Raw genomic sequence first — 16,155 nt, forward strand, 5'->3', positions numbered from 1 at the left:
GTCGTTTTGATTGGTCTTGTTTTGGGGTATATGGGACTTATTGATGAATTTTTATTATGACTTATTTGCGCGGCAATGAAAAAAAAATAGCAATTTCGCTGTTGTTTTTTGCGTTTTGTTTTTTTACGGTGTTCACCTTGCGGTTTAATAACTTTATTGTTTGGGTCGTTATGGTCGCGGCGATACCATATATGTGTACTTTTATTTATTTTTTACACTTTTACCAAATAAATAAACATTTTTACTGTAATTTTTATTAATAATTTTTATTTCACATTTATTATTTTATTTTTTTCGTCCCACTCGGGGACTTTACTGTGCGATCTGCAGATCGCTGCTATAATGCTTTGATATACTTCGTATACCAGAGTATTATTGCCTGTCAGTGTGAATCTGACAGGCAATCTATTAGGACATGCCTCTGGCCAGGGCAGTCCTGGGGGCTTTTATCAGGCCCCCGGCTGCCATGGCACACCATCGGTAGCCCGCAATTGCATTTGCGGGTCGCCGATGGGTGACAGAGGGAGCTCCTTTCCTCTGTAAATGATTTAAATGCCGTGGTCGCTATTGACCGCAGCATCTAATGGGTTAAACGGCCGAGATCGAAGTAAACCTCAATCTTGGCCGTTGGAGCAGGAGCCCGGCTGTCATCAACCCGCTCCTGCCTGCACGGGACACCCATGGAGGACTTGGACTGGGCCGCAGTGAAAAGGCAACGGCCCAGCCTAAGGCCCCTTAGTGACCACCGGGAAAAGGCGTACTGGTGGTTACTAAGGGGTTAAACCTTTCCCAGCCAAGAACGTATTCCATAAATCAGCCTAAGATTGTCTCTTAAATGGCCAATGCACCTTTTGGAAGTCACACAACATGTCCCGGACCACGGATCACATCTAACGGTATGGATTAGAAAGTGTTAACCAAAGCTCAGGCGTCCTCCTCACCCCCATTGCTTTATTTTCTCATCATAGTCCAGAATTTCAGGACCCTGAGAAAAGGTATTGAGAGGTCTATGTTCCAATAGGGGCAACGGCTACTATGGAGCCCATGAAGAAAGGAGCCAGGTCAACGTGGCCCACACTTCTTCCTAATGGACATTGTAAACCACTGCCAGGCTTCTCTTTCCACCACGGCCTGAGAGAGTCACAATGCCCCTTGGTTGGAGGTGGTTAGAGAGGTATAGAAAGCATTGGGTTCTCCTGTTCTAAAATATTAGGGTGGAGAAAGAACCAGTTGGGTCTTTGCTATGGTCCATCTCTACTTTATATAGACCCTCCCCAGCTCCCCGGAACTTAAAGAATAACCTAAACGATGGTAGTGCGTATAAAGTTCATCTCTACAGTATGTGGAACTAAACCCAGGCTCGGTCATGAAGAACATAGCTACATAGGTAGAGAGAAGACACTAGTCCATCAAGTCCAACCAGCGTTGATCCAGAGGAAGGCAAAAACCCCCATGAGGCCAATGCCAGTTGTCTCATATTGGAGGAAAAAAATCCCACCCAACTCCAAATACGAATACAACAAAAGATAAAAAAAAGTCACCAGTGGACCGAGTCAAATGGGTCATGTCTGGGTGGCTGAAGAGACCTACAAATTTGGTAAGGTGGCCAACCATGGGCAAACTTAAGGGGGTTTCCTTGTACCCTCCTCGGAGTAGTTTGGGAGAAAACATTGAGTAAATATATAATATCAATGTAGACCACCCTAGACCTCCAAGGAGATGTTGGATGTTAGATGTTGACCCATAACCACTTCAGACCACCATGGATAAAGGATATCAATAATAATCCCTTAGTCACTCTAGACCACCAGAGATAATGTATATTTACCCATAACTACTCCAGACCCCCATGAGTTTTACATATTAACCCATAACTACTCTAGACCCCCATGGATATAGGATATCAATATTAATCCCAAAGTCACCACAGACCACCAGAGATAATAGGTATTAACTGCTAAGACCCTCTAGACCCCCAGGGACATTACAGGAATTTGACCACTTAACCACCCTGTCGTATATGTAGAAAGTTGGGAAAAAGTGTATAATCAGGGTTGGGAGAGGGGGGGGGGGGATGGAAATTTTGCCATTTCTGTTGTGAGCACCAACACCATTTGAAATCGCTCTTTAAAATTCTGCATTTGCCCCGCGGCCCCCTTCCGAGGGTGTTGTTTCTAGTGTATTGGCTGAGGGTTATGTATTCAGTGACATCACCAGATATTGTGATGTCATCGGTCCCAGCCCAGGTGCCCCTGGTTTATTTTAGCACCATATGAATCCTCCTGCACTGGTGTCTTCTACTTTATGTGAATATCTTGTGTCTCAGAATAGATCTCACACAGTCGCCCTGGGGTGTTACAGTTTCATGTTCTCTACTTTTCGCCCTTTTGTCACACTCGGCCTCTCAGCTCCGCCCTGAGACCCCCGATGTTTCTAATTTGTTACATAGTACAGAAAGGTGATAGAAAACACGGCTAAATATAGAAGCTCTAGTATTCCCACATCACAGGCTGCTCCACTCGCATCACACCAATATTCCTGGAGCTGTAATGACAGCAGATGTCTGCACCCCCCTCTAATGTAACAGTAACATAATATATGATGTCACCCCCGACACCCCCAAACAGGGCGACAATGTGACCACTATCTATCTATCTATCTATCTATCTATCTATCTATCTATCTATCTATCTATCTCATATCTATCTATCTATCTATCTATCTATCTATCTATCTATCTATCTATCTATCTATCTATCTATCTCATATCTATCTATCTATCTATCTCATATCTATCTATCTATCTATCTATCTATCTATCTATCTATCTATCTATCTATCTATCTATCTATCTATCTATCTATCTATCTATCTATCTATCTATCTATCTCATATCTATCTATCTATCTCATATCTATCTATCTCATATCTATCTATCTCATATCTATCTATCTATCTATCTATCTATCTATCTATCTATCTATCTATCTATCTATCTATCATCTATCTCATATCTATCTATCTATCTATCTATCTATCTATCTATCTATCTATCTATCTATCTATCTATCTATCTATCTATCTATCTATCTATCTATCTATCTATCTATCTATCCTATCTATCTATCTATCTATCTATCTATCTATCTATCTATCTATCTATCTATCTATCTCATATCTATCTATCTATCTCATATCTATCTATCTCATATCTATCTATCTCATATCTATCTATCTATCTATCTATCTATCTATCTATCTATCTATCTATCTATCTATCTATCTATCTATCTATCTATCTATCTATCTATCTATCTATCTATCTATCTATCATCTATCTCATATCTATCTATCTATCTATCTATCTATCTATCTATCTATCTATCTATCTATCTATCTATCTATCTATCTATCTATCCTATCTATCTATCTATCTATCTATCTATCTATCTATCTATCTATCTATCTATCTATCTATCTATCTATCTATCTATCTATCTCATATCTATCTATCTATCTATCTCATATCTATCTATCTATCTATCTATCTATCTATCTATCTATCTATCTATCTATCTATCTATCTATCTATCTCTCTCTCTCTCTCTCTCTCTCTCTCTCTCTCTCTCTCTATCTATCTATCTATCTATCTATCTATCTATCTATCTATCTATCTATCTATCTCATATCTATCTATCTCATATCTATCTATCTATCTATCTATCTATCTATCTATCTATCTATCTATCTATCTATCTATCTATCTATCTATCTATCTATCTATCTATCTCTCTCTCTCTCTCTCTCTCTCATCTATCCATCTATCTATCTATCTATCTATCTATCTATCTATCTATCTATCTATCTATCTATCTATCTATCTATCTATCTATCTATCTATCTATCTATCTATCTATCTATCTATCTATCCTCTTAGACTCCAATCCCAGGATGTCTAACCTGACCGATATTTCTAGGACTTGTAGTTACACATCAACTTCAGAGCTGTAGATTTCCTTAACAATCATTAACCCTTTCAGTGGCAGACCTCTCTGTGCAGGACTTTACCTTTGTACCTGACCCCACCAGCCCGCAGCAATAACTAGAATAAGTTTCCCCTTAGATCCAGATCTCTTACCTATAGTGGTGATCACAGTGATGGCAAAGTAGAAGGATCCAGCGAAGGTCCACTGCACTCCGGACTTGTGAGGTTTAAGTTTTAGGACCACCCATTCCAGCTCCTTGTAGTTCTCCTCCGTTAGGTTATACTTGCTCCGTAGCTCATTCCTCTTGTCCTCCAGCTTCTTCTTCTCAGTGGTTTCTTCATCGGACTCCAGGACATCAAAGACAGCAGCTCCCACCAGGAGATAGGTGAAGGTGCAGATGATGAGAGCCAAGGTCCTGACGTTTTGCCTCTTCATGGTGCAGTTCTGGGGGTCTTAGGGGCTTCCTGAAGGTGAGGAGTGTCTGTGGTCCCCCAGGTCATGGTTGCAGCAGAAGTCCATGGAGGTCCCGGTCGCTTGGCTGTCCTGTAATGAGGTGGCTGCTGTTGCTGGCTGCCTGTGCGCTGTCAGGGAGCTGTCCTTTCAGCACCACCCTCAGGAGGCTCAGCCACAACCAGCCATATAAGGTTCTCTGCTCTCAAAAGGGGAGGGCAGGCAGAGCTGCGGCAGGCACAGGGTGACAGCCACTGCCACCAAATGACTGAGACTTCATCTCAGGGACAAGAAGAAGAGACACAATGTCCCTGCACTGCAACACAGCAACCTACAGTCCCTTCCAGGATGGACATGGACAAAGGGGACCCAAGGGGCTGCAGTGACATCATAGGAGCCTTGGAATGTCAACCAGGAGACGTCAGCAGTGAAATCCCAGCTCTCAGACTCTTCTCAGGCTCCTTTTCCCAGCAAGTTCCTGCAGCCACTGAGCTGACTCCATATCAGGACCCCTGCCACAGTATAGCAGCTGTGCCCCCTGCCATGCCTGCCTGCTTTACCAATGAGGATGGCATATTGGCTGAGGCTCCTTTAAGGTATTATCTCCAGGAATGGTCTGTGTGAGGAGGATGGAGCTGAACGATTTAATACCATAGTCTAAGGCTGCAAATAACAGAGCTGCAACACTCCAAAGAAGAACTACTGCACCCAGAGAGCCTCAGTCATTCCTTAAAGGAAGGAACAATGAGCTAAACTGCTGAGACCTTGGATGGGGGGCACTTAAAGGCGCAGTGACCAGCAAGAACCTGTATGAGTTAAGGTTCACAATAATAGCCCTAATACATAGAGAGGTGAGAGCTATACCAAGCTCCTAGCAATGAGTGCCCCCTTGTCATGGCACATCCTGGGGCAATCTGCACCTATTAGCTGTCTGGATGGCACCTTGGATTGGGCTCCTCTAGGGGCATTCTCCAGGAATGGCTTGTGTCAGGTCATTCTGAGGGTCCACAATGAAAGGTAGGAGGAGAGAAATGGTGAATCTGGGGAGGGGGAGGGGGGTGTAGAGGGGGAGGGGGTGACAGAAGAGCTGACAGATCCTGAATGCTGTGAAATTAGCCTTGTCACTTGTCAGTTTTTGTGTTTAGCTGGCGGTGGTCGATCAATAGAGACGTCATTCAAGCTGGCAGAAGATGTGACCCCCCTCAATACAAGGCATACATTAAAGGTAGACGGCTGCATTCACGGAGTGACTGCTCTGAAGCCTGTGTTTTACCATATACAATATATACCAGATCAAGCCTGCACTGCAATGGTTATAATAGTTACCCATCTACTGTATAGTCAAAACTTATAAAATAATATAATGTAAGGAGCTGCTCAGATCATATAGGATATGTCTACAAAGTGAAATATACATCTTCCTGGCCACAGTCTGGTGGAACATGCTGGGACTTGCTGTTCTTCTACAGTAATTCATTATTATTAAAGTCGTACACCATTATTTATAGTTCTGCACAGAGATAAAACTTTCCATTGGTCCTCAGAAGTCGCCCTCTAGTGGTGATAATGGGGGATGATCGGTGATTTATCTGCTTAGCTGTGTATTTCATATATGGACTTTTTCTTTATGGGATGAGGATACAGCTTGTCCTAAAACAGACACAAGGAATGAGATAAGTGACTTTTCCTGTGCTATTGCTATTATATAATATTGATAGCCTCTGTTTGGAAAGCCGATCAATATCAGATCGGAATGGTCAGTCTTCCAACACCCCCATCAATCAGCTGACTAAAGGGGCCGCAGCTGCAAGGACAGAGTTACAGTGACCTGCAGTACCAGGCACGGCCACTACCAAATGTGCGGCGCTGTGCCTGGTAAACAATGAAGGGGATGGATGTAGTGTCCACTGGAGAGCAGCGGACACTTTACTCAGCCATGTGCCGGGAGTCGGACTACTAGCAATCTAATATTGATGGCCTATACTAAGGATGAACATCACTATTATAGTTCTAGAAAACCCCTTTAAGTTGTGTATAAGAATATTTCACATCTGTTTAGATTCCTGACACGACAAGGACAACCCAATGATTTCAATGAGAACTGTGTAATACTTAATTTCTCCTGTGGTGGCGCTGCAGGTAAATTTATGTCCTTCACCCACCACGCAATGTCTCCACCAGCCAATTTTATATGACACAGGTCACACATGACTTTAACATTATATTTCCCCTTATATAAGCTGCTGCTTCCTGTTGTCAGAATGGGAGGGACTTAAAACAAGACAGTGCAGCACGGAGAGGCAGTCTACTGTACAGCACATACAACTTCCCACTTCAGTATACTGTAATGGTGACCATCCTGACAGGATCAATAGTGATTGATAATAAAACGGAAGTAAGGCCCAACTGTGCAACAATGTAGGGATAAGTGCACGTTATGTATGCAGCCAGGGCTGGAGTATAGAGAGGGTTAAAGGGGTTATTACCAAGGGGCTCCCAAATCCTAGTTCCCCTACACACCACTGTGACAGGGGGTGGCTCGCCAGTGTGATCCGGAGATCAGGAGGAGACTTCATCATGCAAGGAGTAGGGGGGGGGGGCAGAGGACACTGCCAGTGGGAGGATGGTCTGTATCGGTTAGGTGAGTGACTCTTACAGGGGTGGGGGTCTCCATTACCACTCTTTGACCCAGGAACTACTGTCATCTCGTCCTGTATGCAGATATTGAGTTATAAAGGGGGGTCCGTACGGTTTCAGCAAATTACTGTTTTTTCCTTTTCTAATTAAAAGGTAAAACTATTTCCCATTATACTTCCTGTAATAATTTCTCACAGTTTTCAAGATCTCTGCTTGTTGTCATTTAGTAGCAGCATTTATTGTTGACATGGTTATGTGATTAACACACTGGTGTACGGATCATTACAGTTATAGTATGTGTATCAGAGCTGTGTCTTCTAACGATCCCAGCACCTGTGTGTCCACCACATGACAATGTAACAACCCCAGCACCTGTGTGTCAACCATATCACCATGTAACAACCCCAGCACCTGTGTGTCAACCATATCACCATGTAACAACCCCAACACCTGTGTGTCAACCATATCACCATGTAACGAGCCGTGCACCTGTGTGTCCAACAAATGACCATGTAACGAGCCGTGCACGTGTGTCCATCACATGACCATGTAACGGTCCCAACGAGCCGTGCACCTGTGTGTCCAACAAATGACCATGTAACGAGCCGTGCACGTGTGTCCATCACATGACCATGTAACGGTCCCAGCACCTGTGTGTCCATCACATGACCATGTAACGAGCCGTGCACCCATGTGTCCCCCGCATGACCATGTAACGAGCCATTCATCTGTGTGTCCACCAAATGACCATGTAACGATCCCAGCACCTGTGTGTCCATCACATGAACATGTAACGAGTGGTGCACCTGTGAGTCCATCACAAGTCCATGTAACGAGCCATGCACCTGTGTGTCCATCACATGACCATGTAAAGAGCTGTGCACCTGCGTGTCCACCACATGACGATGTAACGAGCCGTGCACCTGTGTGTCCACCACATGACCATGTAATGAGCGGTGCACCTGTGTGTCCACCACATGACCATGTAACGAGCCATGCACCAATGTGTCCACCACATGACAATGTAACAACCCCAGCACCTGTGTGTCCACCACATCACCATGTAACGAGTCGTGCATCCATGTGTCCACCGCATGACCATGTAACGAGCCATTCATCTGTGTGTCCACCACATGACCATGTAACAAGTCGTGCACCTGTGTGTCCACCAAATGACCATGTAACGATCCCAGCACCTGTGTGTCCACCACATGACCATGTAACGAGCCGTGCACCCATGTGTCCACCGCATGACCATGTAATGAGCCATTCATCTGTGTGTCCACCAAATGACCATGTAACGATCCCAGCACCTGTGTGTCCATCACATGAACATGTAACGAGTGGTGCACCTGTGAGTCCACCACATGACCATGTAACGAGCCGTGCACCTGTGTGTCCATCACATGACCATGTAACGAGCTGTGCACCTGCGTGTCCACCACATGACCATGTAACGAGCCGTGCACCTGTGTGTCCATCACATGAGCATGTAACAAGCCGTGCACCTGTGTGTCCACCACATGACCATGTAATGAGCGGTGCACCTGTGTGTCCACCACATGACCATGTAACGAGCCATGCACCAATGTGTCCACCACATGACAATGTAACAACCCCTGCACTTGTGTGTCCACCACATCACCATGTAACGAGTCGTGCATCCATGTGTCCACCGCATGACCATGTAACGAGCCATTCATCTGTGTGTCCACCACATGACCATGTAACAAGTCGTGCACCTGTGTGTCCACCGCATGACCATGTATCGAGCCATTCATCTGTGTGTCCACCACATGACCATGTAACGATCCCAGCACCTGTGTGTCCATCACATGAACATGTAACGAGCGGTGCACCTGTGAGTCCATCACAAGCCCATGTAATGAGCCATGCACCTGTGTGTCCATCACATGACCATGTAACGAGCTGTGCACCTGCGTGTCCACCACATGACCATGTAACGAGCCGTGCACCTGTGTGTCCACCACATGACCATGTAATGAGCCGTGCACATGTGTGTCCACCACATGACCATGTAATGAGCGGTGCACCTGTGTGTCCACCACATGACCATGTAACGAGCCATGCACCAATGTGTCCACCACATGACAATGTAACAACCCCAGCACCTGTGTGTCCACCACATCACCATGTAACGAGTCGTGCATCCATGTGTCCACCGCATGACCATGTAACGAGCCATTCATCTGTGTGTCCACCACATGACCAAGTAACAAGTTGTGCACCTGTGTGTCCACCAAATGACCATGTAACGATCCCAGCACCTGTGTGTCCACCACATGACCATGTAACGAGCCGTGCACCCATGTGTCCACCGCATGACCATGTAATGAGCCATTCATCTGTGTGTCCACCAAATGACCATGTAACGATCCCAGCACCTGTGTGTCCATCACATGAACATGTAACGAGTGGTGCACCTGTGAGTCCACCACATGACCATGTAACGAGCCGTGCACCTGTGTGTCCATCACATGACCATGTAACGAGCTGTGCACCTGCGTGTCCACCACATGACCATGTAACGAGCCGTGCACCTGCATGTCCACCACATGACCATGTAACGAGCCGTGCACCTGTGTGTCCATCACATGACCATGTAACGAGCTGTGCACCTGCGTGTCCACCACATGACCATGTAATGGGCTGTGCACCTGTGTGTCCACCACATGACCATGTAATGAGCGGTGCACCTGTGTGTCCACCACATGACCATGTAATGAGCGGTGCACCAGTGTGTCCACCACATGACCATGTAACGAGCCATGCACCAATGTGTCCACCACATGACAATGTAACAACCCCTGCACTTGTGTGTCCACCACATCACCATGTAACGAGTCGTGCATCCATGTGTCCACCGCATGACCATGTAACGAGCCATTCATCTGTGTGTCCACCACATGACCATGTAACAAGTCGTGCACCTGTGTGTCCACCAAATGACCATGTAACGATCCCAGCACCTGTGTGTCCATCACATGAACATGTAACGAGCGGTGCACCTGTGAGTCCATCACAAGCCCATGTAATGAGCCATGCACCTGTGTGTCCATCACATGACCATGTAACGAGCTGTGCACCTGCGTGTCCACCACATGACCATGTAACGAGCCGTGCACCTGTGTGTCCACCACATGACCATGTAATGAGCCATGCACATGTGTGTCCACCACATGACCATGTAATGAGCGGTGCACCTGTGTGTCCACCACATGACCATGTAATGAGCCATGCACCAATGTGTCCACCACATGACAATGTAACAACCCCAGCACCTGTGTGTCCACCACATCACCATGTAACGAGTCGTGCATCCATGTGTCCACCGCATGACCATGTAACGAGCCATTCATCTGTGTGTCCACCACATGACCATGTAACAAGTTGTGCACCTGTGTGTCCACCAAATGACCATGTAACGATCCCAGCACCTGTGTGTCCACCACATGACCATGTAACGAGCCGTGCACCCATGTGTCCACCGCATGACCATGTAATGAGCCATTCATCTGTGTGTCCACCAAATGACCATGTAACGATCCCAGCACCTGTGTGTCCATCACATGAACATGTAACGAGTGGTGCACCTGTGAGTCCACCACATGACCATGTAACGAGCCGTGCACCTGTGTGTCCATCACATGACCATGTAACGAGCTGTGCACCTGCGTGTCCACCACATGACCATGTAACGAGCCGTGCACCTGCGTGTCCACCACATGACCATGTAACGAGCCGTGCACCTGTGTGTCCACCACATGACCATGTAATGGGCTGTGCACCTGTGTGTCCACCACATGACCATGTAATGAGCGGTGCACCTGTGTGTCCACCACATGACCATGTAATGAGCGGTGCACCTGTGTGTCCACCACATGACCATGTAACGAGCCATGCACCAATGTGTCCACCACATGACAATGTAACAACCCCTGCACTTGTGTGTCCACCACATCACCATGTAACGAGTCGTGCATCCATGTGTCCACCGCATGACCATGTAACGAGTCATTCATCTGTGTGTCCACCACATGACCATGTAACAAGTCGTGCACCTGTGTGTCCACCAAATGACCATGTAACGATCCCAGCACCTGTGTGTCCATCACATGAACATGTAACGAGCGGTGCACCTGTGAGTCCATCACAAGCCCATGTAATGAGCCATGCACCTGCGTGTCCACCACATGACCATGTAACGAGCCGTGCACCTGTGTGTCCATCACATGAGCATGTAACAAGTTGTGCACCTGTGTGTCCACCAAATGACCATGTAACGATCCCAGCACCTGTGTGTCCACCACATGACCATGTAACGAGCCGTGCACCCATGTGTCCACCGCATGACCATGTAATGAGCCATTCATCTGTGTGTCCACCAAATGACCATGTAACGATCCCAGCACCTGTGTGTCCATCACATGAACATGTAACGAGTGGTGCACCTGTGAGTCCACCACATGACCATGTAACGAGCCGTGCACCTGTGTGTCCATCACATGACCATGTAACGAGCTGTGCACCTGCGTGTCCACCACATGACCATGTAACGAGCCGTGCACCTGCGTGTCCACCACATGACCATGTAACGAGCCGTGCACCTGTGTGTCCACCACATGACCATGTAATGGGCTGTGCACCTGTGTGTCCACCACATGACCATGTAATGAGCGGTGCACCTGTGTGTCCACCACATGACCATGTAATGAGCGGTGCACCTGTGTGTCCACCACATGACCATGTAACGAGCCATGCACCAATGTGTCCACCACATGACAATGTAACAACCCCTGCACTTGTGTGTCCACCACATCACCATGTAACGAGTCGTGCATCCATGTGTCCACCGCATGACCATGTAACGAGTCATTCATCTGTGTGTCCACCACATGACCATGTAACAAGTCGTGCACCTGTGTGTCCACCAAATGACCATGTAACGATCCCAGCACCTGTGTGTCCATCACATGAACATGTAACGAGCGGTGCACCTGTGAGTCCATCACAAGCCCATGTAATGAGCCATGCACCTGTGTGTCCATCACATGACCATGTAACGAGCTGTGCACCTGCGTGTCCACCACATGACCATGTATCATGCCATGCACCTGTGTGTCCACCACATCACCATGTAACGAGCCGTGCACCTGTGTGTCCTCCACATGACCAAGTAACGAGCCGTGCACCTGTGTGTTCATCACATGACCATGTAACAATCCCAGCACGTGTGAGTCCACCACATGACCATGTAATGAGCCATGCACCCATGTGTCTACCGCATGACCTTGTAACGAGCCGTGCACCTGTGTGTCCACCAGATAACCATGTAACGAGCCGTGCTCCTGTGTGTCCACCAAATGACCATGTAACTGTCCCTGCTCCTGTGTGTCCTCCACATGAACATGTAACGAGCCGTGCACCTGAGTCGATCACAAGACCATGTAACAAGCCATGCACCTGTGTGTCCATCACATAACCATGTAACGAGCGGTGCACCTGCATGTCCACCACATAACCATGTAACGAGCCGTGCACCTGAGTCGATCACAAGACCATGTAACAAGCCATGCACCTGTGTGTCCATCACATAACCATGTAACGAGCGGTGCACCTGCATGTCCACCACATGACCATGTAACGAGCTGTGCACCTGCATGTCCACCACATGACCATGTAACGAGTGGTGCACCTGCGTGTTCACCACATGACCATGTAACGAGCCGTGCACCTGTGTGTCCACCACATGATCATGTAACGAGCCGTGCACCTGTGTGTCCACCAAATGACCATGTAACTGTCCCTGCTCCTGTGTGTCCTCCACATGAACATGTAACGAGTGGTGCACCTGAGTCGATCACAAGACCATGTAACGAGCCATGCACCTGTGTGTCCACCACATGACCATGTAATGGGCCGTGCACCTGTGTGTTCACCACATGACCATGTAATGAGCGGTGCACCTGTGTGTCCACCACATGACCATGTAACGAGCCATGCACCAATGTGTCCACCACATGTCAATGTAACAACCCCTGCACTTGTGTGTCCACCACATCACCATGTAACGAGTCGTGCATCCATGTGTCCACCGCATGACCATGTAACGAGTCATTCATCTGTGTGTCCACCACATGACCATGTAACAAGTCGTGCACCTGTGTGTCCACCAAATGACCATGTAGCGATCCCAGCACCTGTGTGTCCATCACATGAACATGTAACGAGCGGTGCACCTGTGAGTCCATCACAAGCCCATGTAATGAGCCATGCACCTGTGTGTCCATCACATGACCATGTAACGAGCTGTGCACCTGCGTGTCCACCACATGACCATGTAACGAGCCGTGCACCTGTGTGTCCACCACATGACCATGTATCATGCCATGCACCTGTGTGTCCACCACATCACCATGTAACGAGCCGTGCACCTGTGTGTCTTCCACATGACCAAGTAACGAGCCGTGCACCTGTGTGTTCATCACATGACCATGTAACAATCCCAGCACGTGTGAGTCCACCACATGACCACGTAATGAGCCATGCACCCATGTGTCCACCGCATGACCATGTAACGAGCCGTGCATGTAAAGGATCTGCCAGGCACTACGTCTGTGGAGACTCCCAGGGTTAATCAGTCGACACCTGAGGCCAGACCTCTTAGACTGACACCGGCTCCCACCAATCAGGGTGGCAGGCTCAGGAGTGGGAGAGCCTATCGCGGCCTGGTCAGTCAGAGTTAGCTCCGCCCCCTGTCCATTTATACCTGCAGTTTTCTCTTCCTCATTGCTTGTTATTCTTTTGGATTCCTGGCCCCACTGCTGCTTGCTCCAGCCTGCTTCTGCCGTGCTTCTGCCTTGCTGCAGTTCTCCTTGACTTGACTTGCTTTGCTTTGCTTTGCCCCTGGCTTGCTTCTGTCTCCGTGCCCGCTCGGGTTACTCACTTCGTCCTGGTCCTGACTGTTCGTTCGCCGCTCCGTTTCCTCGTGGCGTTCCGTGGCTACTGCCCCTTCCCTTGCGTGTTCCCTGTTTGTTTTCCTGTGCACTTAGACAGCGTAGGGACCGCCGCCCAGTTGTACCTCGTCGCCTAGGGCGGGTCGTTGCAAGTAGGCAGGGACAGGGCGGTGGGTAGATTAGGGCTCACTTTCCCTTCACCTCCTTCCTGCCATCACAGAATAACAAGCCCTTACCTAGTCTACCATTTCTCCTACGCTGTCGCTATCATGGACCCCCTTGAGACCCTGACCCAGCAGATGCAGGGCCTCTCCCTACAGGTCCAGGCCCTGGCCCAAAGGGTTGGGCGCACCACCTCACCTCTAGAACCCGACCTCAAGTTACCTGACCGGTTTTCAGGGGACCGTAAGACGTTTCTCTCCTTCCGGGAGAGTTGCAGACTATATTTCCGCCTTAAGCCCCACTCCTCAGGTTCCGAGAACCAGCGGGTGGGTATCATCATATCCCGACTCCAGGAAGGGCCCCAAGAGTGGGCCTTCTCCTTGGCTCCTGACGCCCCTGAACTTTCCTCTGTTGATCGTTTTTTCTCTGCCCTCGGACTCATTTACGACGAGACTGACAGGACTGCTTTAGCCGAGAGTCAGTTGGTGACCTTACGTCAGGGTAGGAGACCGGTTGAGGAATACTGTTCTGATTTTAGGAAGTGGTGCGTAGCTTCTCAGTGGAAAGATCCGGCCCTAAGGTGCCAGTTTAGGTTAGGATTATCTGACGCCCTGAAGGATCTGCTGGTTAGCTACCCCTCGTCTGACTCTCTTGACCAGGTTATGGCCCTAGCAGTACGACTTGACCGACGTCTCAGGGAACGTCAGCTAGAACGCTTCAGTGTGCTCCCCTCTGACTTTTCTGCGATCCCCCCCGAGGTCCCGCCTCCTCGCCCCTCCACGGAGGACTCGGAGGTACCTATGCAACTCGGGGCCTCCATGTCCCCTCGACAACGTAGGGAGTTTCGCAGAATGAACGGTCTCTGCTTCTACTGTGGGGACGACAAGCATCTACTGAACACCTGTCCCAGGCGCAAGAATAAGAAGCCGGAAAACTTCCGCGCCTAAGTGATCATCGGGGAGGTCACTTGGGCGCACAGGTATTTCCCGTTAATGTGAAACGCAATAAAATTTTGCTTCCCTTTCAGGTCTCGTTTGCTGGCCGGTCTGCCACGGGCAGTGCTTTCGTGGATTCTGGCTCATCTGCTAATATCATGTCTGTGGAATTTGCTATGTCTCTAAAGATGCCTTGTATTGATTTACCTTATCCCATCCCTGTAGTAGGAATCGACTCAACCCCCCTTTCTAATGGTTATTTTACACAGCATACCCCTGTTTTTGAACTCCTGGTTGGCTCCATGCATTTGGAGCAGTGCTCTGTACTGGTGATGCAGGGATTATCGTCTGATCTGGTATTAGGTCTTCCCTGGTTGCAGTTGCATAATCCCACGTTTGATTGGAATACTGGGGATCTCACCAAATGGGGTAATGAATGTCTTATGTCATGTCTTTCTGTTAACTCTATTTCTCCCCGGGAGGAGGTAAACACGCTTCCTGAGTTCGTTCAGGACTTCGCCGATGTGTTTTCTAAGGAGGCCTCCGAGGTGTTGCCCCCCCATAGAGATTACGATTGCGCTATCGATTTGGTGCCTGGTGCCAAGCTTCCTAAAGGTAGGATATTTAATCTTTCATGTCCTGAACGTGAAGCTATGAGGGTGTATATCCAAGAATGCCTGGCCAAGGGTTTCATTCGCCCCTCGACTTCTCCTGTAGGTGCTGGCTTCTTCTTCGTGGGGAAGAAGGATGGTGGTCTTAGGCCGTGCATTGATTATCGTAACCTGAATAAGGTCACTGTAAGGAACCAGTACCCACTTCCTTTGATTCCGGATCTTTTTAATCAGGTTCAGGGAGCCCAATGGTTTTCTAAGTTCGATCTACGGGGGGCATATAACCTTATCCGCATCAAAGAGGGGGATGAGTGGAAAACTGCGTTCAACACACCCGAGGGTCATTTCGAATACCTGGTCATGCCCTTTGGGTTGTGTAACGCCCCTGCTGTCTTCC

General features: G+C 48.0%; 1 protein-coding gene and 1 long non-coding RNA gene across 3 annotated transcripts in view; one reads left to right on the plus strand and one right to left on the minus strand.

The window, feature by feature from the left end:
• The window catches only part of KCNK3 (potassium two pore domain channel subfamily K member 3), a 73,322-nt gene extending 68,169 nt beyond the window's left edge, over positions 1 to 5,153 (minus strand). Inside the window, exon 1 of the mRNA XM_075860817.1 lies at positions 4,139 to 5,153. Coding sequence (XP_075716932.1) covers positions 4,139 to 4,421 — 283 coding nt within the window. The 5' untranslated portion in view covers positions 4,422 to 5,153. The remainder of the gene's footprint in view (positions 1 to 4,138) is intronic.
• LOC142759015 (uncharacterized) overlaps positions 4,440 to 16,155 on the plus strand; it is a 78,190-nt gene continuing 66,474 nt past the window's right edge. Inside the window, exons 1-2 of one of the 2 annotated variants that reach the window (XR_012883042.1) lie at positions 4,440 to 5,032; positions 5,569 to 5,661. This is a non-coding gene — a long non-coding RNA (uncharacterized LOC142759015). Of the gene's footprint in view, positions 5,454 to 5,568; positions 5,662 to 16,155 lie in introns of both variants that reach the window. The other variant, XR_012883041.1, reaches the window with a different exon arrangement.

This window comes from Rhinoderma darwinii, chromosome 4, assembly GCF_050947455.1.
Source record: "Rhinoderma darwinii isolate aRhiDar2 chromosome 4, aRhiDar2.hap1, whole genome shotgun sequence".
Taxonomy (NCBI): domain Eukaryota; kingdom Metazoa; phylum Chordata; class Amphibia; order Anura; family Rhinodermatidae; genus Rhinoderma; species Rhinoderma darwinii.